The 27,583-nt window shown below is 54.7% G+C and overlaps 2 protein-coding genes across 2 annotated transcripts in view; one reads left to right on the plus strand and one right to left on the minus strand.

Annotated features, from left to right (window-relative positions):
* Positions 1-19,448, plus strand: part of LOC140411262 (uncharacterized) — an 84,264-nt gene extending 64,816 nt beyond the window's left edge. Inside the window, exons 2-3 of the mRNA XM_072500385.1 lie at positions 16,924-17,622; positions 19,094-19,448. Of these exons, the coding sequence (XP_072356486.1) occupies positions 16,924-17,622; positions 19,094-19,293 (899 nt within the window). The 3' untranslated portion in view covers positions 19,294-19,448. The remainder of the gene's footprint in view (positions 1-16,923; positions 17,623-19,093) is intronic.
* LOC140411509 (dynein axonemal heavy chain 6-like) overlaps positions 1-27,583 on the minus strand; it is a 1,703,852-nt gene that overhangs the window by 251,701 nt on the left and 1,424,568 nt on the right. The window lies entirely within an intron of this gene.

The raw sequence follows: 27,583 nt of genomic DNA on the forward strand, positions 1-27,583 counted from the left end.
GTAGGTGAAGGAGAGGAGAGAGTGAGGCTGGTAGAGGAGATTGGGGTTAATGTCCACGGGGAAGGCAGTCGGTGAACGAGAGGAGAGAGTGAGGCTGGTAGAGGAGATTGGGGTTAGTGTCCACGTGGAAGGCAGTAGGTGAACAACAGAGTGGCTGGTAGAGGAGATTGGGGTTAGTGTCCACGGGGAAGACAGTAGGTGAAGGAGAGGAGAGAGTGAGGCTGGTAGAGGAGATTGGGGTTAGTGTCCACGGGGAAGGCAGTCGGTGAACGAGAGGAGAGAGTGAGGCTGGTAGAGGAGATTGGGGTTAGTGTCCACGGGGAAGGCAGTAGGTGAACGAGAGGAGAGAGTGAGGCTGGTAGAGGAGATTGGGGTTAGTGTCCACGGGGAAGGCAGTAGGTGAACGAGAGGAGAGAGCGAGGCTGGTAGAGGAGATTAGGGTTAGTGTTCACGGTGAAGGCAGTAGGTGAACGAGAGGAGAGAGTGAGGCTGGTAGAGGAGATTGGGGTTAGTGTCCACGTGGAAGGCAGTAGGTGAACAACAGAGAGGCTGGTAGAGGAGATTGGGGTTAGTGTCCACGGGGAAGGCAGTAGGTGAACGAGAGGAGAGAGTGAGGCTGGTAGAGGAGATTGGGGTTAGTGTCCACGGGGAAGGCAGTAGGTGAACGAGAGGAGAGAGCGAGGCTGGTAGAGGAGATTAGGGTTAGTGTTCACGGTGAAGGCAGTAGGTGAACGAGAGGAGAGAGCGAGGCTGGTAGAGGAGATTGGGGTTAGTGTCCACGGGGAAGGCAGTCGGTGAACGAGAGGAGAGAGTGAGGCTGGTAGAGGAGATTGGGGTTAGTGTCCACGGGGAAGGCAGTAGGAGAACAACAGGAGAGAGTGAGGCTGGCAGAGGAGATTGGGGTTAGTGTCCACGGGGCAGGCAGTAGGTGAACGAGAGGAGAGAGTGAGGCTGGTAGAGGAGATTGGGGTTAGTGTCCACGGGGAAGGCAGTAGGTGAACGAGAGGAGAGAGTGAGGCTGGTAGAGGAGATTGGGGTTAGTGTCCACGGGAAGACAGTAGGTGAAGGAGAGGAGAGAGCGAGGCTGGTAGAGGAGATTGGGGTTAGTGTCCACGTGGAAGGCAGTAGGTGAACAACAGAGAGGCTGGTAGAGGAGATTGGGGTTAGTGTCCACGGGGAAGACAGTAGGTGAAGGAGAGGAGAGAGTGAGGCTGGTAGAGGAGATTGGGGTTAGTGTCCACGGGGAAGGCAGTCGGTGAACGAGAGGAGAGAGTGAGGCTGGTAGAGGAGATTGGGGTTAGTGTCCACGGGGAAGGCAGTAGGTGAACGAGAGGAGAGAGCGAGGCTGGTAGAGGAGATTGGGGTTAGTGTCCACGGGGAAGGCAGTAGGTGAACGAGAGGAGAGAGTGAGGCTGGTAGAGGAGATTGGGGTTAGTGTCCACGGGGAAGGCAGTAGGTGAACAACAGGAGTGAGTGAGGCTGGTAGAGGAGATTGGGGTTAGTGTCCACGGGGAAGGCAGTAGGTGAACGAGAGGAGAGAGTGAGGCTGGTAGAGGAGATTGGGGTTAGTGTCCACAGGGCAGGCAGTAATTGAACGAGAGGAGAGAGTGAGGCTGGTAGAGGAGATTGGGGTTAGTGTCCACGGGGCAGGCAGTAGGTGAACGAGAGGAGAGAGTGAGGCTGGTAGAGGAGATTGGGGTTAGTGTCCACGTAGAAGGCAGTAGGTGAACGAGAGGAGAGAGTGAGGCTGGTAGAGGAGATTGGGGTTAGTGTCCATGGGGAAGGCAGTAGGTATACGAGAGGAGAGAGTGAGGCTGGTAGAGGAGATTGGGGTTAGTGTCCACGGGGAAGGCAGTAGGTGAACGAGAGGAGAGAGCGAGGCTGGTAGAGGAGATTGGGGTTAGTATCCACGGGGAAGGCAGTAGGTGAACGAGAGGAGAGAGTGAGGCTGGTAGAGGAGATTGGGGTTAGTGTCAACGGGGAAGGCAGTAGGTGAACGAGAGGAGAGAGCGAGGCTGGTAGAGGAGATTGGGGTTAGTGTCCACGGGGCAGGCAGTAGGTGAACGAGAGGAAAGAGCGAGGCTGGTAGAGGAGATTGGGGTTAGTGTCCACGGGGAAGGCAGTAGGTGAAGGAGAGGAGAGAGCGAGGCTGGTAGAGGAGATTGGGGTTAGTGTCCACGGGGAAGGCAGTAGGTGAAGGAGAGGAGAGAGCGAGGCTGGTAGAGGAGATTGGGGTTAGTGTCCACGTGGAAGGCAGTAGGTGAACGAGAGGAGAGAGTGAGGCTGGTAGAGGAGATTGGGGTTAGTGTCCACGGGGAAGGCAGTAGGTGAACGAGAGGAGAGAGTGAGGCTGGTAGAGGAGATTGGGGTTAGTGTCCACGGGGAAGGCAGTAGGTGAACGAGAGGAGAGAGCGAGGCTGGTAGAGGAGATTAGGGTTAGTGTTCACGGTGAAGGCAGTAGGTGAACGAGAGGAGAGAGTGAGGCTGGTAGAGGAGATTGGGGTTAGTGTCCACGTGGAAGGCAGTAGGTGAACAACAGAGAGGCTGGTAGAGGAGATTGGGGTTAGTGTCCACGGGGAAGACAGTAGGTGAAGGAGAGGAGAGAGTGAGGCTGGTAGAGGAGATTGGGGTTAATGTCCACGGGGAAGGCAGTCGGTGAACGAGAGGAGAGAGTGAGGCTGGTAGAGGAGATTGGGGTTAGTGTCCACGGGGAAGGCAGTAGGTGAACGAGAGGAGAGAGTGAGGCTGGTAGAGGAGATTGGGGTTAGTGTCCACGGGGAAGGCAGTAGGTGAACGAGAGGAGAGAGCGAGGCTGGTAGAGGAGATTCGGGTTAGTGTTCACGGTGAAGGCAGTAGGTGAACGAGAGGAGAGAGTGAGGCTGGTAGAGGAGATTGGGGTTAGTGTCCACGTGGAAGGCAGTAGGTGAACAACAGAGAGGCTGGTAGAGGAGATTGGGGTTAGTGTCCACGGGGAAGGCAGTAGGTGAACGAGAGGAGAGAGTGAGGCTGGTAGAGGAGATTGGGGTTAGTGTCCACGGGGAAGGCAGTAGGTGAACGAGAGGAGAGAGCGAGGCTGGTAGAGGAGATTAGGGTTAGTGTTCACAGTGAAGGCAGTAGGTGAACGAGAGGAGAGAGTGAGGCTGGTAGAGGAGATTGGGGTTAGTGTCCACGTGGAAGGCAGTAGGTGAACAACAGAGAGGCTGGTAGAGGAGATTGGGGTTAGTGTCCACGGGGAAGACAGTAGGTGAAGGAGAGGAGAGAGTGAGGCTGGTAGAGGAGATTGGGGTTAGTGTCCACGGGGAAGGCAGTCGGAGAACGAGAGGAGAGAGTGAGGCTGGTAGAGGAGATTGGGGTTAGTGTCCACAGGGAAGGCAGTAGGTGAACGAGAGGAGAGAGTGAGGCTGGTAGAGGAGATTGGGGTTAGTGTCCACAGGGCAGGCAGTAATTGAACGAGAGGAGAGAGTGAGGCTGGTAGAGGAGATTGGGGTTAGTGTCCACGGGGCAGGCAGTAGGTGAACGAGAGGAGAGAGTGAGGCTGGTAGAGGAGATTGGGGTTAGTGTCCACGGGGAAGGCAGTAGGTGAACGAGAGGAGAGAGTGAGGCTGGTAGAGGAGATTGGGGTTAGTGTCCACGGGGAAGACAGTAGGTGAAGGAGAGGAGAGAGCGAGGCTGGTAGAGGAGATTGGGGTTAGTGTCCACGGGGAAGGCAGTAGGTGAACGAGAGGAGAGAGCGAGGCTGGTAGAGGAGATTGGGGTTAGTGTCCACGGGGCAGGCAGTAGGTGAACGAGAGGAGAGAGTGAGGCTGGTAGAGGAGATTGGGGTTAGTGTCCACGGGGAAGGCAGTAGGTGAAGGAGAGGAGAGAGCGAGGCTGGTAGAGGAGATTGGGGTTAGTGTCCACGGGGCAGGCAGTAGGTGAACGAGAGGAGAGAGTGAGGCTGGTAGAGGAGATTGGGGTTAGTGTCCACGGGGAAGACAGTAGGTGAAGGAGAGGAGAGAGCGAGGCTGGTAGAGGAGATTGGGGTTAGTGTCCACGGGGAAGACAGTAGGTGAAGGAGAGGAGAGAGCGAGGCTGGTAGAGGAGATTGGGGTTAGTGTCCACGGGGAAGGCAGTAGGTGAACGAGAGGAGAGAGCGAGGCTGGTAGAGGAGATTGGGGTTAGTGTCCACGGGGCAGGCAGTAGGTGAACGAGAGGAGAGAGTGAGCTTGGTAGAGGAGATTGGGGTTAGTGTCCACGGGGAAGGCAGTAGGTGAAGGAGAGGAGAGAGCGAGGCTGGTAGAGGAGATTGGGGTTAGTGTCCACGGGGCAGGCAGTAGGTGAACGAGAGGAGAGAGTGAGGCTGGTAGAGGAGATTGGGGTTAGTGTTCACGGGGAAGGCAGTAGGTGAACGAGAGGAGAGAGTGAGGCTGGTAGAGGAGATTGGGGTTAGTGCCCACGGGGCAGGCAGTAGGTGAACGAGAGGAGAGAGTGAGGCTGGTAGAGGAGATTGGGGTTAGTGTCCACGGGGCAGGCAGTAGGTGATCGAGAGGAGAGAGTGAGGCTGGTAGAGGAGATTGGGGTTAGTGTCCACGGGGAAGGCAGTAGGTGAACGAGAGGAGAGAGTGAGGCTGGTAGAGGAGATTGAGGTTAGTGTCCATGGGGAAAGCAGTAGGTGAACGAGAGGAGAGAGCGAGGCTGGTAGAGGAGATTGGGGTTAGTGTCCACGGGGAAGGCAGTAGGTGAAGGAGAGGAGAGAGCGAGGCTGGTAGAGGAGATTGGGGTTAGTATCCACGGGGAAGGCAGTAGGTGAACGAGAGGAGAGAGTGAGGCTGGTAGAGGAGGTTGGGGTTAGTGTCCACGGGGAAGGCAGTAGGTGAACGAGAGGAGAGAGTGAGGCTGGTAGAGGAGATTGGGGTTAGTGTCCACGGGGAAGGCAGTCGGTGAACGAGAGGAGAGAGTGAGGCTGGTAGAGGAGATTGGGGTTAGTATCCACGTAGAAGGCAGTAGGTGAACGAGAGGAGAGAGTGAGGCAGGTAGAGGAGATTGGGGTTAGTGTCCACGGGGAAGGCAGTAGGTGAACAACAGAGAGGCTGGTAGAGGAGATTGGGGTTAGTGTCCACGGGGAAGACAGTAGGTGAAGGAGAGGAGAGAGTGAGGCTGGTAGAGGAGATTGGGGTTAGTGTCCACGGGGAAGGCAGTCGGTGAACGAGAGGAGAGAGTGAGGCTGGTAGAGGAGATTGGGGTTAGTGTCCACGGGGAAGGCAGTAGGTGAACGAGAGGAGAGAGTGAGGCTGGTAGAGGAGATTGGGGTTAGTGTCCACGGGGAAGGCAGTAGGTGAACGAGAGGAGAGAGCGAGGCTGGTAGAGGAGATTAGGGTTAGTGTTCACGGTGAAGGCAGTAGGTGAACGAGAGGAGAGAGTGAGGCTGGTAGAGGAGATTGGGGTTAGTGTCCACGTGGAAGGCAGTAGGTGAACAACAGAGAGGCTGGTAGAGGAGATTGGGGTTAGTGTCCACGGGGAAGGCAGTAGGTGAACGAGAGGAGAGAGTGAGGCTGGTAGAGGAGATTGGGGTTAGTGTCCACGGGGAAGGCAGTAGGTGAACGAGAGGAGAGAGCGAGGCTGGTAGAGGAGATTAGGGTTAGTGTTCACGGTGAAGGCAGTAGGTGAACGAGAGGAGAGAGTGAGGCTGGTAGAGGAGATTGGGGTTAGTGTCCACGTGGAAGGCAGTAGGTGAACAACAGAGAGGCTGGTAGAGGAGATTGGGGTTAGTGTCCACGGGGAAGGCAGTAGGTGAACGAGAGGAGAGAGTGAGGCTGGTAGAGGAGATTGGGGTTAGTGTCCACGGGGAAGGCAGTAGGTGAACGAGAGGAGAGAGCGAGGCTGGTAGAGGAGATTAGGGTTAGTGTTCACGGTGAAGGCAGTAGGTGAACGAGAGGAGAGAGTGAGGCTGGTAGAGGAGATTGGGGTTAGTGTCCACGTGGAAGGCAGTAGGTGAACAACAGAGAGGCTGGTAGAGGAGATTGGGGTTAGTGTCCACGGGGAAGACAGTAGGTGAAGGAGAGGAGAGAGTGAGGCTGGTAGAGGAGATTGGGGTTAGTGTCCACGGGGAAGGCAGTCGGTGAACGAGAGGAGAGTGAGGCTGGTAGAGGAGATTGGGGTTAGTGTCCACGGGGAAGGCAGTAGGTGAACGAGAGGAGAGAGCGAGGCTGGTAGAGGAGATTGGGGTTAGTGTCCACGGGGAAGGCAGTCGGTGAACGAGAGGAGAGAGTGAGGCTGGTCGAGGAGATTGGGGTTAGTGTCCACGGGGAAGGCAGTAGGTGAACAACAGGAGAGAGTGAGGCTGGTAGAGGAGATTGGGGTTAGTGTCCACGGGGCAGGCAGTAGGTGAACGAGAGGAGAGAGTGAGGCTGGTAGAGGAGATTGGGGTTAGTGTCCACGGGGAAGGCAGTAGGTGAACGAGAGGAGAGAGCAAGGCTGTTAGAGGAGATTGGGGTTAGTGTCCACGGGGAAGACAGTAGGTGAACAACAGGAGAGAGTGAGGCTGGTAGAGGAGATTGGGGTTAGTGTCCACGGGGCAGGCAGTAGGTGAACAACAGTGAGGCTGGTAGAGGAGATTGGGGTTAGTGTCCACGGGGAAGGCAGTAGGTGAACGAGAGGAGAGAGTGAGGCTGTTAGAGGAGATTGGGGTTAGTGTCCATGGGGAAGGCAGTAGGTGAACAACAGGAGAGAGTGAGGCTGGTAGAGGAGATTGGGGTTAGTGTCCACGGGGAAGGCAGTAGGTGAACGAGAGGAGAGAGCGAGGCTGGTAGAGGAGATTGGGGTTAGTGTCCACGGGGAAGGCAGTAGTAGGTGAACGACAGGAGAGAGTGAGGCTGGTAGAGGAGATTGGGGTTAGTGTCCACGGGGAAGGCAGTAGGTGAACAACAGGAGAGAGTGAGGCTGGCAGAGGAGATTGGGGTTAGTGTCCACAGGGAAGGCAGTAGGTGAACGAGAGGAGAGAGTGAGCTGGTAGAGGAGATTGGGGTTAGTGTCCACAGGGCAGGCAGTAATTGAACGAGAGGAGAGAGTGAGGCTGGTAGAGGAGATTGGGGTTAGTGTCCACGGGGCAGGCAGTAGGTGAACGAGAGGAGAGAGTGAGGCTGGTAGAGGAGATTGGGGTTAGTGTCCACGGGGCAGGCAGTAGGTGAACGAGAGGAGAGAGTGAGGCTGGTAGAGGAGATTGGGGTTAATGTCCACGGGGCAGGCAGTAGGTGAACAACAGAGAGGCTGGTAGAGGAGATTGGGGTTAGTGTCCACGGGGAAGGCAGTAGGTGAACGAGAGGAGAGAGTGAGGCTGTTAGAGGAGATTGGGGTTAGTGTCCATGGGGAAGGCAGTAGGTGAACAACAGGAGAGAGTGAGGCTGGTAGAGGAGATTGGGGTTAGTGTCCACGGGGAAGGCAGTAGGTGAACGAGAGGAGAGAGCGAGGCTGGTAGAGGAGATTGGGGTTAGTGTCCACGGGGAAGGCAGTAGTAGGTGAACGACAGGAGAGAGTGAGGCTGGTAGAGGAGATTGGGGTTAGTGTCCATGGGGAAGGCAGTAGGTGAAGGAGAGGAGAGAGTGAGGCTGGTAGAGGAGATTGGGGTTAGTGTCCACGGGGCAGGCAGTAGGTGAAGGAGAGGAGAGAGTGAGGCTGGTAGAGGAGATTGGGGTTAGTGTCCACGGGGCAGGCAGTAGGTGAAGGAGAGGAGAGAGTGAGGCTGGTGGAGGAGATTGGGGTTAGTGTCCACGGGGAAGGCAGTAGGTGAACGAGAGGAGAGAGTGAGGCTGGTAGAGGAGATTGGGGTTAGTGTCCACGGCGAAGGCAGTAGGTGAACGAGAGGAGAGAGCGAGGCTGGTAGAGGAGATTAGGGTTAGTGTTCACGGTGAAGGCAGTAGGTGAACGAGAGGAGAGAGTGAGGCTGGTAGAGGAGATTGGGGTTAGTGTCCACGTGGAAGGCAGTAGGTGAACAACAGAGAGGCTGGTAGAGGAGATTGGGGTTAGTGTCCACGGGGAAGACAGTAGGTGAAGGAGAGGAGAGAGTGAGGCTGGTAGAGGAGATTGGGGTTAGTGTCCACGGGGAAGGCAGTCGGTGAACGAGAGGAGAGAGTGAGGCTGGTAGAGGAGATTGGGGTTAGTGTCCACGGGGAAGGCAGTAGGTGAACGAGAGGAGAGAGCGAGGCTGGTAGAGGAGATTGGGGTTAGTGTCCACGGGGAAGGCAGTAGGTGAACGAGAGGAGAGAGTGAGGCTGGTAGAGGAGATTGGGGTTAGTGTCCACGGGGAAGGCAGTAGGTGAACAACAGGAGTGAGTGAGGCTGGTAGAGGAGATTGGGGTTAGTGTCCACGGGGAAGGCAGTAGGTGAGCGAGAGGAGAGAGTGAGGCTGGTAGAGGAGATTGGGGTTAGTGTCCACAGGGCAGGCAGTAATTGAACGAGAGGAGAGAGTGAGGCTGGTAGAGGAGATTGGGGTTAGTGTCCACGGGGCAGGCAGTAGGTGAACGAGAGGAGAGAGTGAGGCTGGTAGAGGAGATTGGGGTTAGTGTCCACGTAGAAGGCAGTAGGTGAACGAGAGGAGAGAGTGAGGCTGGTAGAGGAGATTGGGGTTAGTGTCCATGGGGAAGGCAGTAGGTGAACGAGAGGAGAGAGTGAGGCTGGTAGAGGAGATTGGGGTTAGTGTCCACGGGGAAGGCAGTAGGTGAACGAGAGGAGAGAGCGAGGCTGGTAGAGGAGATTGGGGTTAGTATCCACGGGGAAGGCAGTAGGTGAACGAGAGGAGAGAGTGAGGCTGGTAGAGGAGATTGGGGTTAGTGTCAACGGGGAAGGCAGTAGGTGAACGAGAGGAGAGAGCGAGGCTGGTAGAGGAGATTGGGGTTAGTGTCCACGGGGCAGGCAGTAGGTGAACGAGAGGAGAGAGCGAGGCTGGTAGAGGAGATTGGGGTTAGTGTCCACGGGGAAGGCAGTAGGTGAAGGAGAGGAGAGAGCGAGGCTGGTAGAGGAGATTGGGGTTAGTGTCCACGTGGAAGGCAGTAGGTGAACGAGAGGAGAGAGTGAGGCTGGTAGAGGAGATTGGGGTTAGTGTCCACGGGGAAGGCAGTAGGTGAACGAGAGGAGAGAGTGAGGCTGGTAGAGGAGATTGGGGTTAGTGTCCACGGGGAAGGCAGTAGGTGAACGAGAGGAGAGAGTGAGGCTGGTAGAGGAGATTGGGGTTAGTGTCCACGTGGAAGGCAGTAGGTGAACAACAGAGAGGCTGGTAGAGGAGATTGGGGTTAGTGTCCACGGGGAAGACAGTAGGTGAAGGAGAGGAGAGAGTGAGGCTGGTAGAGGAGATTGGGGTTAATGTCCACGGGGAAGGCAGTCGGTGAACGAGAGGAGAGAGTGAGGCTGGTAGAGGAGATTGGGGTTAGTGTCCACGGGGAAGGCAGTAGGTGAACGAGAGGAGAGAGTGAGGCTGGTAGAGGAGATTGGGGTTAGTGTCCACGGGGAAGGCAGTAGGTGAACGAGAGGAGAGAGCGAGGCTGGTAGAGGAGATTCGGGTTAGTGTTCACGGTGAAGGCAGTAGGTGAACGAGAGGAGAGAGTGAGGCTGGTAGAGGAGATTGGGGTTAGTGTCCACGTGGAAGGCAGTAGGTGAACAACAGAGAGGCTGGTAGAGGAGATTGGGGTTAGTGTCCACGGGGAAGGCAGTAGGTGAACGAGAGGAGAGAGTGAGGCTGGTAGAGGAGATTGGGGTTAGTGTCCACAGTGAAGGCAGTAGGTGAACGAGAGGAGAGAGTGAGGCTGGTAGAGGAGATTGGGGTTAGTGTCCACGTGGAAGGCAGTAGGTGAACAACAGAGAGGCTGGTAGAGGAGATTGGGGTTAGTGTCCACGGGGAAGACAGTAGGTGAAGGAGAGGAGAGAGTGAGGCTGGTAGAGGAGATTGGGGTTAGTGTCCACGGGGAAGGCAGTCGGAGAACGAGAGGAGAGAGTGAGGCTGGTAGAGGAGATTGGGGTTAGTGTCCACGGGGAAGGCAGTAAGTGAACAAAAGGAGAGAGTGAGGCTCTCAGAGGAGATTGGGGTTAGTGTCCACAGGGAAGGCAGTAGGTGAACGAGAGGAGAGAGTGAGGCTGGTAGAGGAGATTGGGGTTAGTGTCCACAGGGCAGGCAGTAGGTGAACGAGAGGAGAGAGTGAGGCTGGTAGAGGAGATTGGGGTTAGTGTCCACGGGGCAGGCAGTAGGTGAACGAGAGGAGAGAGTGAGGCTGGTAGAGGAGATTGGGGTTAGTGTCCACGGGGAAGGCAGTAGGTGAACGAGAGGAGAGAGTGAGGCTGGTAGAGGAGATTGGGGTTAGTGTCCACGGGGAAGACAGTAGGTGAAGGAGAGGAGAGAGCGAGGCTGGTAGAGGAGATTGGGGTTAGTGTCCACGGGGAAGGCAGTAGGTGAACGAGAGGAGAGAGTGAGGCTGGTAGAGGAGATTGGGGTTAGTGTCCACGGGGCAGGCAGTAGGTGAACGAGAGGAGAGAGTGAGCTTGGTAGAGGAGATTGGGGTTAGTGTCCACGGGTAAGGCAGTAGGTGAAGGAGAGGAGAGAGCGAGGCTGGTAGAGGAGATTGGGGTTAGTGTCCACGGGGCAGGCAGTAGGTGAACGAGAGGAGAGAGTGAGGCTGGTAGAGGAGATTGGGGTTAGTGTTCACGGGGAAGGCAGTAGGTGAACGAGAGGAGAGAGTGAGGCTGGTAGAGGAGATTGGGGTTAGTGTCCACGGGGCAGGCAGTAGGTGAACGAGAGGAGAGAGTGAGGCTGGTAGAGGAGATTGGGGTTAGTGTCCACGGGGCAGGCAGTAGGTGATCGAGAGGAGAGAGTGAGGCTGGTAGAGGAGATTGGGGTTAGTGTCCACGGGGAAGGCAGTAGGTGAACGAGAGGAGAGAGTGAGGCTGGTAGAGGAGATTGAGGTTAGTGTCCATGGGGAAAGCAGTAGGTGAACGAGAGGAGAGAGCAAGGCTGGTAGAGGAGATTGGGGTTAGTGTCCACGGGGAAGGCAGTAGGTGAAGGAGAGGAGAGAGCGAGGCTGGTAGAGGAGATTGGGGTTAGTATCCACGGGGAAGGCAGTAGGTGAACGAGAGGAGAGAGTGAGGCTGGTAGAGGAGGTTGGGGTTAGTGTCCACGGGGAAGGCAGTAGGTGAACGAGAGGAGAGAGTGAGGCTGGTAGAGGAGATTGGGGTTAGTGTCCACGGGGAAGGCAGTCGGTGAACGAGAGGAGAGAGTGAGGCTGGTAGAGGAGATTGGGGTTAGTATCCACGTAGAAGGCAGTAGGTGAACGAGAGGAGAGAGTGAGGCAGGTAGAGGAGATTGGGGTTAGTGTCCACGGGGAAGGCAGTAGGTGAACAACAGAGAGGCTGGTAGAGGAGATTGGGGTTAGTGTCCACGGGGAAGACAGTAGGTGAAGGAGAGGAGAGAGTGAGGCTGGTAGAGGAGATTGGGGTTAGTGTCCACGGGGAAGGCAGTCGGTGAACGAGAGGAGAGAGTGGGGCTGGTAGAGGAGATTGGGGTTAGTGTCCACGGGGAAGGCAGTAGGTGAACGAGAGGAGAGAGTGAGGCTGGTAGAGGAGATTGGGGTTAGTGTCCACGGGGAAGGCAGTAGGTGAACGAGAGGAGAGAGCGAGGCTGGTAGAGGAGATTAGGGTTAGTGTTCACGGTGAAGGCAGTAGGTGAACGAGAGGAGAGAGTGAGGCTGGTAGAGGAGATTGGGGTTAGTGTCCACGTGGAAGGCAGTAGGTGAACAACAGAGAGGCTGGTAGAGGAGATTGGGGTTAGTGTCCACGGGGAAGGCAGTAGGTGAACGAGAGGAGAGAGTGAGGCTGGTAGAGGAGATTGGGGTTAGTGTCCACGGGGAAGGCAGTAGGTGAACGAGAGGAGAGAGCGAGGCTGGTAGAGGAGATTAGGGTTAGTGTTCACGGTGAAGGCAGTAGGTGAACGAGAGGAGAGAGTGAGGCTGGTAGAGGAGATTGGGGTTAGTGTCCACGTGGAAGGCAGTAGGTGAACAACAGAGAGGCTGGTAGAGGAGATTGGGGTTAGTGTCCACGGGGAAGGCAGTAGGTGAACGAGAGGAGAGAGTGAGGCTGGTAGAGGAGATTGGGGTTAGTGTCCACGGGGAAGGCAGTAGGTGAACGAGAGGAGAGAGCGAGGCTGGTAGAGGAGATTAGGGTTAGTGTTCACGGTGAAGGCAGTAGGTGAACGAGAGGAGAGAGTGAGGCTGGTAGAGGAGATTGGGGTTAGTGTCCACGTGGAAGGCAGTAGGTGAACAACAGAGAGGCTGGTAGAGGAGATTGGGGTTAGTGTCCACGGGGAAGACAGTAGGTGAAGGAGAGGAGAGAGTGAGGCTGGTAGAGGAGATTGGGGTTAGTGTCCACGGGGAAGGCAGTCGGTGAACGAGAGGAGAGAGTGAGGCTGGTAGAGGAGATTGGGGTTAGTGTCCACGGGGAAGGCAGTCGGTGAACGAGAGGAGAGAGTGAGGCTGGTCGAGGAGATTGGGGTTAGTGTCCACGGGGAAGGCAGTAGGTGAACAACAGGAGAGAGTGAGGCTGGTAGAGGAGATTGGGGTTAGTGTCCACGGGGCAGGCAGTAGGTGAACGAGAGGAGAGAGTGAGGCTGGTAGAGGAGATTGGGGTTAGTGTCCACGGGGAAGGCAGTAGGTGAACGAGAGGAGAGAGCAAGGCTGTTAGAGGAGATTGGGGTTAGTGTCCACGGGGAAGACAGTAGGTGAACAACAGGAGAGAGTGAGGCTGGTCGAGGAGATTGGGGTTAGTGTCCACGGGGCAGGCAGTAGGTGAACAACAGAGAGGCTGGTAGAGGAGATTGGGGTTAGTGTCCACGGGGAAGGCAGTAGGTGAACGAGAGGAGAGAGTGAGGTTGTTAGAGGAGATTGGGGTTAGTGTCCATGGGGAAGGCAGTAGGTGAACAACAGGAGAGAGTGAGGCTGGTAGAGGAGATTGGGGTTAGTGTCCACGGGGAAGGCAGTAGGTGAACGAGAGGAGAGAGCGAGGCTGGTAGAGGAGATTGGGGTTAGTGTCCACGGGGAAGGCAGTAGTAGGTGAACGACAGGAGAGAGTGAGGCTGGTAGAGGAGATTGGGGTTAGTGTCCACGGGGAAGGCAGTAGGTGAACAACAGGAGAGAGTGAGGCTGGCAGAGGAGATTGGGGTTAGTGTCCACAGGGAAGGCAGTAGGTGAACGAGAGGAGAGAGTGAGCTGGTAGAGGAGATTGGGGTTAGTGTCCACAGGGCAGGCAGTAATTGAACGAGAGGAGAGAGTGAGGCTGGTAGAGGAGATTGGGGTTAGTGTCCACGGGGCAGGCAGTAGGTGAACGAGAGGAGAGAGTGAGGCTGGTAGAGGAGATTGGGGTTAGTGTCCACGGGGAAGGCAGTAGGTGAACGAGAGGAGAGAGCAAGGCTGTTAGAGGAGATTGGGGTTAGTGTCCACGGGGAAGACAGTAGGTGAACAACAGGAGAGAGTGAGGCTGGTAGAGGAGATTGGGGTTAGTGTCCACGGGGCAGGCAGTAGGTGAACAACAGAGAGGCTGGTAGAGGAGATTGGGGTTAGTGTCCACGGGGAAGGCAGTAGGTGAACGAGAGGAGAGAGTGAGGCTGTTAGAGGAGATTGGGGTTAGTGTCCATGGGGAAGGCAGTAGGTGAACAACAGGAGAGAGTGAGGCTGGTAGAGGAGATTGGGGTTAGTGTCCACGGGGAAGGCAGTAGGTGAACGAGAGGAGAGAGCGAGGCTGGTAGAGGAGATTGGGGTTAGTGTCCACGGGGAAGGCAGTAGTAGGTGAACGACAGGAGAGAGTGAGGCTGGTAGAGGAGATTGGGGTTAGTGTCCATGGGGAAGGCAGTAGGTGAAGGAGAGGAGAGAGTGAGGCTGGTAGAGGAGATTGGGGTTAGTGTTCACGGGGAAGGCAGTAGTTGAACGACAGGAGAGAGTGAGGCTGGTAGAGGAGATTGGGGTTAGTGTCCACGGGGCAGGCAGTAGGTGAAGGAGAGGAGAGAGTGAGGCTGGTGGAGGAGATTGGGGTTAGTGTCCACGGGGAAGGCAGTAGGTGAACGAGAGGAGAGAGTGAGGCTGGTAGAGGAGATTGGGGTTAGTGTCCACGGGGAAGGCAGTAGGTGAACGAGAGGAGAGAGCGAGGCTGGTAGAGGAGATTGGGGTTAGTGTCCACGGGGAAGGCAGTAGGTGAACGAGAGGAGAGAGTGAGGCTGGTAGAGGAGATTGGGGTTAGTGTCCACGGGGAAGGCAGTAGGTGAACAACAGAGAGGCTGGTAGAGGAGATTGGGGTTAGTGTCCACGGGGAAGGCAGTAGGTGAACGAGAGGAGAGAGCGAGGCTGGTAGAGGAGATTGGGGTTAGTGTCCACGGGGAAGGCAGTAGGGCAATTGCGGAGGGCAGAGGTGCATTGAAGGATTATGGGAAAAGGCGTGTAGCATGCTGGCACACCAGCTGAGGAAGCAGATGGTGGCGAGAGAGATTGGTAGTGTGAGGGATGAGAAGGGCGAGGTGGTGTCGGATCCAGAGGGGTGAATGGAGGATTTGAGGCCTTCTACAGAAGGCTGTGTGAGTCGGAGCCTCCGCCCGGTGAGGAGGGATGAGACAGTTCCTTAATGGGTTGAGTTCCCCAGGGTGGAGCAGGCGAGGGTGCGGGGATAGGGGGCCCCGTTCGGGCTGAGGGAGGTGATGGGCGGAGTTGGTGTGATGCAGGCGGGGTAGGCCCCGGGGTTGGATGGGTTCCCAGTGGTGTTTTACAAGATGTTTGGTACAGAGTTGGGGCCTCTGCTAGTGCGGTGAGGGGTAGAGGGAGCTCCCCCCACATTGTCGCAGGCGTCCATTTTCCTGATTTTGAAGAAAGAAAAGGACCCGGAGTAGCATGGGTCGTACTGCCCAATATTGTTGCTTTACGCTGACGTGAAGATGTTAGCGAAGGTGTTAGCATCGCGGATAGAGGATTGTGTGCCGGGGGTGATAGGGGAGGACCAGGCGGGGCTTGTGAAGGGGCAGCAGCTGTTGGAGAATGTGTGTAGGCTGCTGAATGTTATTTTGATGCCCTCAGAGGGGCAGGAAGTAGAAGTAGTGATGGTAATGGATGCGGAGAAGGTCTTTGATTAGGTGGAGTGGGCGTATTTATTGGAGGTGCTGGGTTGGTTTGGTTTTCATAGAATCATAGAATTTACAGCGCTGAAGGAGGCCATTCGGCCCTTCGAGTCTGCACCGGCCCTTGGAAAGAGCACCCTACCCAAGCCCACACTTTCACTCTATCCCTGTAACCCAATAACCCCATTTAAACTTTTTGGACACTAAGGGCAATTTATCATGGCCAATCCACCTAACCCGCACATCTTTGGACTGTGGGAGGAAACCGGAGCACCCGGAGGAAACCCACGCAGACACAGGGAGAACATGCAGCCTCCGAACAGACAGTGACCCAAGCCGGGAATCGAACCTGGGACCCTGGAGTTGTGAAGCAACTGTGCTAACCACTGTGCTACCGTGCTGCCCTCAATTTTAGCCAGGGGTTCGTGGATTGGGTTCGGCTGCTGTACAGGGTGTTGAGAAGAACAGGACGGGTTCAGAGTACTTCGGGGGCAAGGCAGGGGTGTCCTCTCTCCCCATTGCTTTTCGCCTTGGCGATAGAGCCACTGGCGTTGGCACTGAGGCGTCGAGGGGCTGGAGGGATTGAGCAGGGAGTGGGGCTGAAAACAGAGTCTCGCTGTTTGCAGACGATCTGTTGATATATATTTCAGAGCTGGTGAGCAGCTTTGAAAGGATCGTGAATCTCTTGATGGAGGAGTTGGAGGAAATGTATGAGCTGCCCAAAGGGAATGGTTTTAGGTACCTGCAGGTGAGGTATTTTGTGAGGAGAGAGGTGCTGTACATCCTGGGGCTGCCAGCCCCGGTGTTGCAGGACAAGCTGTTGTCGGAAGATGATATTGGGGAGGGGAGGGTGTTGGATTTCTACAGTGAGTTGATGTAGAGGGAGGGCACATCGGTGGAGGAGATCAAGCATAAATAGGAGGAGGAATTGGGTAGAGAGGTGCGGGTAGGGACATGGAAAGTGGTCTGCAGAGGGCGAATGTGCCATTGTTGTGTGTGAGGTCCAGAGTAATCCAGCTTAAGGTGGTACATAGTGTCCACATGACGATTGCCAGGATGAGCTGGTTCTTTGCAGGGGTAGAGGATAGGTGTGGCTGGTGTGTGGTGGGGCCTGTGAATCACGTCCACATGTTCTGGGCGTGTCTCAGATTGGGGGGAGTTCTGCCTGGGATAGCGTTCTATGTTTAACTGTATTGTAACCTGGAGGGTTACTGTTTCACTGGTTTAATGAGACAGGACGTCCTGTTTGTTTTACCTCCGGATTTGGATTTACCAGAATGGTACAGGGGTGAGGGGCTTCAGTTAATGTGGGGAGGCTGTGATTGTTCTCATTAGATCAGAGAAGCTTCTTTTAAAAAAAACTATTATTATTAAAGTCATTTTAGATATATACATGAAAATATCAGAAGACAGAAATCACAAACCCACAACCTCCCCGATACCAACACCCCACCACACACCGCCTTCCTAACTTTACCCCCTTATCCCCCCCAACCCCCGCTGACATCTCAATTCACCTTGAACCTCTCCTCCGACCCCCTCAAGGCGCATTTGACCTTCTCCAAATGTCTGTGACGCAAAGCTAAGTCAAGAAGGTGGGCTTTAAGAATAGACAAAATAGGAACAGTCGTGGGCACCTGGCCCCTCAAACTTGCTGCACTATTTATATGACTCAGTCCGCTATTGTTTGATAATGTTTGTGTCAAGTTCCTTGGGATATATGGCTCTGCTGATGGTGCTAAATAACTCACTGCTCCAGGAGTATTTCAACATTATACTAATCTGCTCTGGGCGAATGTGTGTTTCTTTTTTCAAAGGTCAAAACCTCCTGCAAACCCTTCCTGCTAAACTTCTTCAAGGAATGCCACACACCGAAAGCATCAATTTTGAGCACAACATCATCAGATCAATCCATCCGCGGGCTTTCTCTGGTGCCAGCCAACTGATACTGGTTAATCTCCATGGCAACCAACTCGCCAGGCTGCCACTCAAGGCCTTTCAGGGGTTGACAAGGCTTCGCTTCTTGATGCTGGGCCAAAACCGTTTTAGCTCCATCAAACCAGGGGCGTTTTCTGGTCTTCACAACCTGTCTGACTTGGACATGCCACAAAATGCTCTCACCTCACTGCCGCCCAATGTCTTCCAGGCTCTGACTGCCCTCAGGATCATGGACTTAGCCTTCAACAAGATCCAGAAAATATCCAGTAAATCGTTTACAGGCCTGGACAAGCTGTACTTTCTCAATCTGGATCACAACAGCATTGCGGACATCCCACCAGGAACCTTTCAGCCACTCAGCAGTCTGCAGGTATTGATCTTGGATAACAACTTGCTCAGCACCATCACTGCTGCCAGTTTTGAAGGTTTAAGCAACTTGCAGGAGTTGTACGTGAGAAATAATGGCTTTGGAAAACTTCCAAAAGATATCTTCAAATATACCCCCAAAATTACCCAGCTGGCACTGAGTGGCAACAAGCTGAAATCAATGGATGGGACTTCACTCCTCCAGCTCGCAGGTAAGTGCTGTAGTCAGTGCAGCAGAGGCACAGGTCATTTTGGAAGTGTAGTCACTGTTGAAATCCAGGAGGTTTTTTTTGAATCATTGATGGGATGTGGTCATTGCGGACAGCTTATAATTATTTGATCTTCCTGAATTGCCTTTAAATTGAGCTGAGTGGTTTACTCGGACATTTCAGAGAGAACTTACAGGTCAACCACACAGTACTGACCCTCTGACAGTGCAGCACTCCCTCAGTACTGACCCTCTGACAGTGCAGCACTCCCTCAGTACTGACCCTCTGACAGTGTGGCACTCCCTCAGTACTGACCCTCTGACAGTGCGGCACTCCCTCAGTACTGACCCTCTGACAGTGCAGCACTCCCTCAGTACTGACCCTCTGACAGTGCGGCACACCCTCAGTACTGACCCTCTGACAGTGCGGCACTCCCTCAGTACTGACCCTCTGACAGTGCAGCACTCCCTCAGTACTGACCCTCTGACAGTGCGGCACACCCTCAGTACTGACCCTCTGACAGTGCGGCACTCCCTCAGTACTGACCCTCTGACAGTGCAGCACTCCCTCAGTACAGACCCTCTGACAGTGCAGCACTGCCTCAGTACTGACCCTCTGACAGTGCAGCACTGCCTCAGTACTGACCCTCTGACAGTGCAGCACTGCCTCAGTACTGATCCTCTGACAGTGCAGCACTCCCTCAGTACGGACCGTCTGACAGTGCAGCACTCCCTCAGTAATCACCCTCTGACAGTGCAGCACTCCCTCAGTACTGACCCTCTGACAGTGCGGCACTCCCTCAGTACTGCCCCTCTCACAGTGCTAAGAACTTAATACTAGGAACAGGAGTAGGCCATCTGGCCCTTCGAGCCTGCTCTGCCATTCTATGAGATCATGGCTGATGTTTTGTGGACTCAGCTCCACTTTCCCACCCGATCAACATAACCCTTTTGTAGCGCACAATGACTTACGAGAGAGACGAATAGAGATGAAGTCGATGAGGCTTTATTAAGCGTGACTTGTTCCCAGCAGTTCAGCAACAGACTGGAGCCGCGGGGAGAAGCCCAGGTTCTTATACTTCGCCTTCAGGGCGGAGCTAGCGATCAACAGCCAACCAGGTCCCGGGATCTGTCAGCCAATAGCATCACGGCTTCACAGTCCCACATGACCCCTAATGCATACTACCACACCTTTATTCCTTTATTTTTCAAAAAACTATCCATCTTTAGATAGATGGAGTAAAGCAGATTTTAAAATGTTGACGCTAACTGTTTCTAGATATAGTTGAGTGGTGTATTCATTTGTTAAGCACAGTCATTGGTGCAGGTTTTAATAATTGGGGATCAGTCTGGCTCTTTCAGGTTATTAAGTGTATAAAGATACAAACAAGTTTGCAAAGTTTACGGGCTCGTAAACGTTATCCAGAAGAAAGTTTTGTCTGACCAGTGCTTGTGTTTATCCACAATATTTCCAGGTCTCCGGGAGATTTTCCTGCATGACAATCCTTGGTCATGTGACTGCAGAATGAAGACCTTTCTCCATTGGCTTTCCCAGAGTAAAGCAAACTTATCTCCCATTGGAGCACTGAGGTGTGTCTCACCCCACCGGAATAAGGGCAGGCCCCTGAGCAGCCTGACGGGAGCTGAGCTGCAATGCAAGGCCAAAGGCTCATGAAAGCTCAGCCGATCAGTGGTCTGAGCCCAGGAAACCCGCCTTCCAGTACCATCCACACTGACCTGTGTGCCCTCTTGTATCTTTCCCTGGAAATGTTCTCAGGCTGACTCCTGTAAGGTCATGAAATGTACAGAATTAAAGAACTCTGCAATACCCGCAGGACTTTCTCCATTAAATAAATTGAAACGGTTCCCGGTGTTTGCTTTTTAAAATTTGATGAGTGCAGGTGGAGAATCGAGCGGCTGGGATTCTCCGTAGTCCGACACCGGAATCGGGAAATGCGATTGGGCGGAGAATCGGCTCCGACGCCGAAATCACTGCAGGTGCCGATTTCACGCCAAATCGCAATTCTCCAGTGCTCAACAGCGGCGTCACTGCGTTTCAGAATGCGTGTCCAGTAAATGCCATATCATCAGCTGGCCCGACCTGGTATTCTCCGGGGAACTCCGCAATTTCCCTCCTCCGATTGGCCAAATTCCCGACAGCGAGGTTCACTTGTACTTTCAAAAGTTGTGCAGCAGGCGCAGTGGCTGCTGGGGGAGAGAGAGGGGGCACGGAAAGTGTCCAACATCGCCACACTGTGCCGACTGTTGTACCGCTGGCCGGGGGGTTTCTGCCAGGGCCGCGGGGAGTAGTGGGGGGTTGGCCAGGAGGTGGGCTGTAGGATCGGGGTGGTCGGGCACAGAACACCATTGCCACAGCCGGCAAGGCAGCCATGCAACTACGCGCGCCGCTGACTGTCCACTGTGAACTTAAGGCCATGGGTGGTACGGGTGTCCGCCAGGCTGCCCCCTAGGTGCCCTCTGGCCCCAGCCAACCCATCCGCTCCAGCACAGCCAGTGCCATCTTGTTGGCTGGTTTGGTGTGTGTGGGGAATGCAGTGGGTATGTGCGGCTGCAGCTGAACTGCCTCCCGAGTGTCAATTGCGAAGCCGACGAATGCAGCATCGTTTCTCATTGGAATCGATTGTGTTCCACGTGGCACCAGTGCTAGCCCTTTAACAGTCGTTAAATCGGTCCAGGTGTGGCGCCGGTGTTGCTGTCGTGGAACTCCACGAATCCTGCTCCAGCGTCAACACTTAGGGTGGGATTCTCCATTATCCGGCGGAGAAATCGGGAAATGCGATTCGGCGGATATAGCTTCCGGTGCCAAAATCCAGCAGGTGCCAATTTGATGCCAAATCACGATTCTCCGTCACCTCGAAAACAGCGTGAATGCGTTTCAATCCGCCCGGACAGTATTCACCGTTTGCATATCATTAGCGGGCCCTACCCGGTACTCACCCGGGCCTCCGCGATGCTCCACCTCCGATGGGCCATGGACCTGACGCCGTGGTTCACTGGTGCTTTTAAAAATGGTGAAACCGGCGCCATGGCTGCCGAGGGAGTGAGAGGGGGTAACGGACGGATCCAACATTGTGGAGGCATTTCAGGAATCTGGGGCGAAATTCTCCCCCAACGGCGGGATGCCCGCCGACTGGCGCCAAAGCTGGCGCAAATCAGACGGGCATCGCGCCGGCAAAAAGGTGCGGAAGTCTCCGCATCTTTGGCGGCCTAGCCCCAACATTGAGGGGCTAGGCCGACGCAGGAGGGATTTCCGCCCCGCCAGCTGGCGGAAATGGCGTTTGTTGCCCCGCCAGCTGGCGCGGAAATGCGGCGCATGCGCGGGAGCGTCAGCGGCCGCTGTCAGTTTCCCCGCGCATGCGCGGGAGCGTCAGCGGCCGCTGAAAGTTTCCCGCGCATGCGCAGTGGGGAGAGTCTCTTCCGCCTCCGCCATGGTGGAGGCCGTAGCGGAGGCGGAAGGGAAAGAGTGCCCCCACGGCACAGGCCCGCCCGCGGATCGGTGGGCCCCGATCGCGGGCCAGGCCACCGTGGGGGCACCCCCCGGGGTCAGATCGCCCCGCGCCCCCCCCCAGGACCCCGGAGCCCGCCCACGCTGCCTGGTCCCGCCGGTAAATACCAGCTTTGATTTACGTCGGCGGGACAGGCAATTCCTGGGCGGGACTTCGGCCCATCCGGGCCGGAGAATCCAGCGGGGGGTCCCGCCAACCGGCGCGGCTGGATTCCCGCCCCCGCCCAATCTCCGGGAGCGGAGACTTCGGCGGGGGCGGGGGCGGGATTCACGGCGGCCAACGGCCATTCTCCGACCCGGCGGGGGGTCGGAGAATGACGCCCCACGTTTTCAGGAATCACTGGAGGCAGGAAGGGTCCCAGAGGACTGGAAAGTGGCTAATGTAACACCACTGTTTAAGAAGGGAGGGAGGCAGAAGATGGGAAATTATAGGCCGGTTAGCCTGACTTTGGCCATTGGTAAGATTTTAGAGTCTGTTATCAAAGATGAGGGGCATCATTCTCCGACCCCCCAGCGGGTCGGAGAATGGCCGTTGGTCGCCGTGAATCCCGCCCACGCCGGTTGCCGAAGTCTCCGGTACCGGATATTCGGCGGGGGCGGGAATCAGGCCGCGCCGGTTGGCGGGCCCCCCCGCTCGATTCTCCGGCCCGAATGGGCCGAAGTCCCGCTGATAAATTGCCTGTCCCGCTGGCGTAAATTAAAGTATCTATTTACCGGCAGGACAAGGCGGCGTGGGCGGGCTCCGGGGTCCTGGGGGGGGGCGCGGGGCGATCTGACCCCGGGGGGTGCCCCCATGGTGGCCTGGCCCACGATCGGGGCCCACTGATCCGCGGGCGGGCCTGTGCCATGGGGGCACTTTTTCCCTTCCGCCTCCGCCATGGTCTCCACCATGGCGGAGGCGGAAGAGACTCTCCCCACTGCGCATGCGCGGGAAACTGTCAGCGGCTGCTGACGCTCCCGCGCATGCGCCGCCCCGACATGTCATTTCTGCGCCAGCTGGCGGGGCAACAAAGGCCGTTTACGCCAGCTGGCGGGGCGGAAATCCCTCCGGCGTCGGCCTAGCCCCTCAATGTTGGGGCTCGGCCCCCAAAGATGCGGAGCATGCCGCACCTTTGGGGCGGCGCGATGCCCGTCTGATTGGCGTAGTTTTGGGCGCCAGTCGGCGGACATCGCGCCGTTTGGGGAGAATTTCGCCTGAGATTGCGGAGTACTTGGAAGTGCATGGTAAAATAGGACTGAGTCGGCACGGCTTTGTCAAAGGGAGGTCGTGTCTGACAAATCTGTTAGAGTTCTTTGAGGAGGTAACAAGGAAGTTAGACAAAGGAGAACCAGTGGACGTGATTTATTTAGATTTCCAGAAGGCCTTTGACAAGGTGCCGCATAGGAGACTGTTAAATGAGTTAAGAGCTAATGGTGTTCAGGGTAAGATCCTGGCATGGATAGAGGATTGGCTGACTGGCAGAAGGCAGAGAGTGGGGATAAAGGGGTCTTTTTCAGGATGGCAGCCGGTGACTAGTGGTGTACCTCAGGGGTCTGTGCTGGGACCACAACCTTTCCCAGTGTACATTAAAATAGCAGCATAATCTCTTCCTGCCCTGGCTAGCGGAGCTCCTCAGAACAGGAAATGAAGGTAAGTGTGGCCTCAACGGTGCCTTCTTCACCGACGGCCAAAAAAAGAAGAGTTCCGTTTAATAGCGGGGTCGTTCTTGGCGCTGCAAACGCTGGTGAATGCCGGGTTAAATTCACTCACAACAGGGGCAAAATTCTCCGGTACCGGCGCGATGTCCGCCGACCGGCGCCAAAAACGGTGCAAATCAGTCGGGCATCGCGCCGCCCCAAAGGTACAGAATCCTCCGCATCTTGGGGGGCCGAGCCCCAACCTTGAGGGGCTAGGCCCGCGCCGGACTGATTTCCGCCCCGCCAGCTGGCGGAAAAGGCCATTGGTGCCCCGCCAGCTGGCGCGGAAATGACATTGCCGGGCGGCGCATGTGCGGGAGCGTCAGCGGCCGCTCACGGCATCCCCGCGCAGGCGCAGTGGAGGGAGTCTCTTCCGCCTCTGCCATGGTGGAGACCGTGGCGAACGCGGAAGGAAAAGAGTGCCCCCACGGCACAGGCCTGCCCGCGGATCGGTGGGCCCCGATCGCGGGCCAGGCCACCGTGGGGGCACCCCCCCGGGGCCAGATCGCCCCGCGCCCCCGCCAGGGCCCCGGTGCCCTCCTGCGCCGCCTTGTCCCGCTGGTAAGAGAGGTGGTTTAATCCACGCCGGCGGGACAGGCATCCGAGCAGCGGGGACCATCCCGGCCAGAGAATCGCGGGGGGGGGGGCGCCAACCGGCGCGGCGCGATTCCCGCCCCCGCCGGATCTCCGGTGCTTGAGAATTTGGCAACCGGCGGGGGCAGGATTCATGCCAGCTCCCGGCGATTCTCCGACCCGGCGGGGGGGCGGAGACTCTCGCCCCAGATCTCTTTTTTTTCCCGTTAAATTGCACTGGAAATCTTCCCTGGCCCCACCAGTGACATCTGGGTGTAAACCTGATTTTCATATAGAGACATGGATGTTTACAGCATGGAAACAGGCCCTTCGGCCCAGCTTGTCCATGCCACCCAGTTTCTATCACTAAGCTAGTCCCACTTGCCCGCATTTGGCCCATATCCCTCTATACCCACCCTGCCCATGGAACTGTCTAACAACGTTTTAAAGGACAAACTTGTATCCGTCTCTACCACTGCCTCTGGTTCCAGATGCTCACCACCTCTGTGTGAAGAAATGTCCCCTCTGGTCTCTTTTGTATCTCTCCCCTCTCACCTTAAACCTATGTCCTCTAGTTCTAGACTTCTTCACCTTTAGGAAAAGATGTTGACTATTTACCTCATCTATGCTCCTCATTATTTTATAAACCTCTATAAGATCACCGCTAAGCCTCCTACGCTCTAGGGAAAAAAGTCCCAGCCTATCCAGCCTCTCCTTATAACTCAGACCATCAAGTCCTGGTAGCATCCTCGTAAATCTCTTCTCACTCTTTCTAGGTTAACAATATCCTTCCTGTTGTTGCCGATTTTGATGAGTGGAATACTATACCACTAGCGTCACTAATAACTGTTGCCAATTCTGCACCAGAGACGCCAATAACGTTGCCCTTCTTAATATTGAGTACTATTGCTTTTCAGAGTCGCCAGGTATCAGATGATACCACCACAAGGTTCAACCGGATATCGATCAAAGACCCAACAACCAGTCAGTTAGTTCAAGTTCAATAATGGTTTATTTACACACAGGATTAACTCACACATGCAACATAAAAACACTACAAGCTACACTACACCTAACACTACAACAACCTGTACTTAATTTCAGGCACCCGGCTTTGGCAGAGGAACAAGACTGTTGTTTGGATCTGGAGTGGCTGGGTTTGGAGAAGTAGCTTCGGTTCTGCTGGGCTCATCCGTCTGGTAGCGATCGTTGATCTTGAACTTGCTTCTGGTCCTGGTGCTGCAGTTGGCTTCAGGTACAGGCCGGGCCGAAGAGTGCCAGTGTGCCAGGGCCAAAAGAGATCGAACACATGGCAGTGTCTCTCTTTATCCTTTGGGGTTTCGCGCTCTTTTGGGCGGTCCTTCGCTTTGGACCCAATAAATCGGCAGGCTTCGATTACTGCCTTCGATTTGAGCCAATAAAGGGGCGGGTGCCCTGATGGCTGGGCGTGTCCTGAGCGGTCATTGACCTTGGCTGTTTGGCTTCCTGGGTGAAGGGAGTGGCGCCGATGTGTCTGGAATTGGACCTGATACCTGAGTACCAGTCCTTTGTCCTGGGGAAATGGGCCATTAGAATCGGCTAGCGGTTTCGATAGTGTCTGGTTCTCTGTCAGCAAATATACATTCAGGCTCTGAGTTTGCCTGAATCCTGTATTGGCCATATTTCCCTTGAGTATTTGCAAGTATCCATGTTTAATTTGTAAGTGGCCATCCCGGATGGCTAAACGATAATAGGGTGACCAGAACTGAACACATTATTCCATGTATGCTCTTACTAATGTCTTGTACAACTTCAACAAGACGTGCCAACTCCTGTATTCAATACTCTGACCCATAAAACCGAGCCTGCTGAATGCCTCCTTCACCACCCTGTCCACCTGCGACTCCACCTCCAAGGAGCTATGAACCTGTACCCCTAGATCTCTTTGTTCTGTAACTCTCCCCAACTCCCTACCATTAACTAAGTAGGTCCTGCCCCGATTCGATCGACCAAAATGCATCACCTCACATTTATCCAAATTAAACTCCATCTGCCATTCATCGGCCCACTGGCCCAATTGGTCAAGATCCCGTTGCAATCCTCGATAACCTTCTTCACTATCCACTATGCCACCAATCTTGGTGTCATCTTACTAACCATGCCTCCTACATGTTCATCCAAATCATTAATATAAATCACAAATAACAGTGGAGCCAGCCCCGATCCCCGAGGCACACCGCTGCTCACAGGCCTCCAGTTTGAAAAATAACCCTCCACAACCACCCTTTAGCTTTGGTCGCCATGCCAATTTTGTATCCAATTGGCTACCGCGCCCTGGATTCCGTGAGATTTAACCTTTTGCAACAACCTACCATGCGGTACCTTGTCAAAGGCCTTGCTAAAGTCCATTTGGACAACGTCGACCGCACTGCCCTCATCTACCTTCTTGTTTACCCCTTCAAAAAACTCAAATTGGTGAGACATGACTTTCCCCTTACAAAGCCACGCTGACCTTCCCTAATTAGCCCTTGCCTGTCTAAATGCCTGTAGATCCTGTCCCTCAGAATACCTTTAACAACTTACCCACTACAGAAGTCAGGCTAGCCGGTCTGTAGTTCCCAGGCTTATCCCGACAGCTCTTCTTAAACAAGGGCACAACATTTGCAACCCTCCAATCTTCAGGCACTTCTCCTGTGACTGTCGATGAATTAAATATCTCAGCCAGGGGGTCGGCAATTTCCTCCCGAGCCTCCCACAATGTCCTGGGATACATTTCATCAGGTCCCGGGGATTTGTCTATCTTGATGCGCTTTAATACCTCCAGCACCTCCTTCTCTGTAACATGGACACTCCTCAAGACATCACTTTTTATTTCCCCAATTTCCCTAACATTCGTGCCTTTCTCAACAGTAAATACTGACGAGAAATATTCATTTAGGACCTCTCCCATCCCTTGTGGATCTGCACATAGATGACCTTGTTTATCCTGAAGAGGCCCCACCCTCTCCCTAGTCACCCTTTTACCCAGTATGCATCTGTAAAAGCTCTTTGGATTTTCCTTTGCCTTATCTGCCAAGACAATCTCATGTCCCCTTTTTGCCCTCCTGATTTCTCTCTTATCTCTACTCCCACAAGCCTTGTACTCTTCAAGGGATCCACTTGATCCCAGCTGCCTCAGCATGTCATATGCCTCCTTCTTCCTTTTGACCATGGCTTCAATATCCCGAGTCATCCAGGGTTCCCCACTTCTCCCAGCCTTACTCTTCACTCTCAGAGGAATGTGCTCACCCTGAACCCTAGTTAACACCCTTTTGAAAGACCCACAACTTTTGAAAGTTCCTGCCTAATCCCCCGAAATTGGCCTTGCCCCAGTTTAGAATTTTTACTTTTGGGCCAGAACTATCATTCTCCGGAGCTATCTTAAACTAATGGAATTATGGTCACTGGTCCCAAAGTGATCCCTCACTCACACTTCTGTCACCTCACCTTCGTTATTCCCCAAGAGGAGGTCAGGTTTCCTCCCCCCCCACTCTCTGGTCGGCCCATCCACATATTGGATGAGAAATTCTTCCTGAATACACTCGACAAATTTCTCTCCATCCAAACCCCTCGTGCTATGGCTGTCCCAGTTAATGTTGGGAAAGTTAAAGTTCGCAGCTATTACCATCCTTTTTTCCAGTAGCTATCTGTAATCTCTTCACATATTTGTTCCTCAAATTCCCACTGACTATTTGGGGGCCGAGAGTACAGTCCTATCAAAGTGATCTCACCCTTCGTATTTTTCAGTTCTATCCATATAGACTCAGTGGGCGAACCCTCAGATATATCCCCATCTCTGTATTGCCGTGATACTGTCCCTAATCCAAAACGCAACTCCCCTTCCTCTCCTAACTCCTGTTCTAACTTTCCTATCGCATCTGAACCCCGGAACATTGAGCTGCCAGTCTGTAGCACCGTCAATATGATGCGAGGCAGGTTGAGGTAATGTCAATTGAAGGCTTTATTAAGCAGAACTTTATCCCCAGCAGCGTGGTTACAGAATGCAACTGCTGAGGGAAATGGAGGGAAAAACTGGGTTCTTATACCGGCATTTCTGGGTGGAGTCCAGTAGGTGGCAGATCCTATCAGGACCTGGCATCCCTCCACCAATAGCCTGTCGACACGTGGTGTACCGTATTACCCCTAATACATACCACCACACAGTCCTGCC

The sequence above is a fragment of the Scyliorhinus torazame genome, chromosome 4 (genome assembly GCF_047496885.1).
Source record: "Scyliorhinus torazame isolate Kashiwa2021f chromosome 4, sScyTor2.1, whole genome shotgun sequence".
NCBI lineage: Eukaryota > Metazoa > Chordata > Chondrichthyes > Carcharhiniformes > Scyliorhinidae > Scyliorhinus > Scyliorhinus torazame.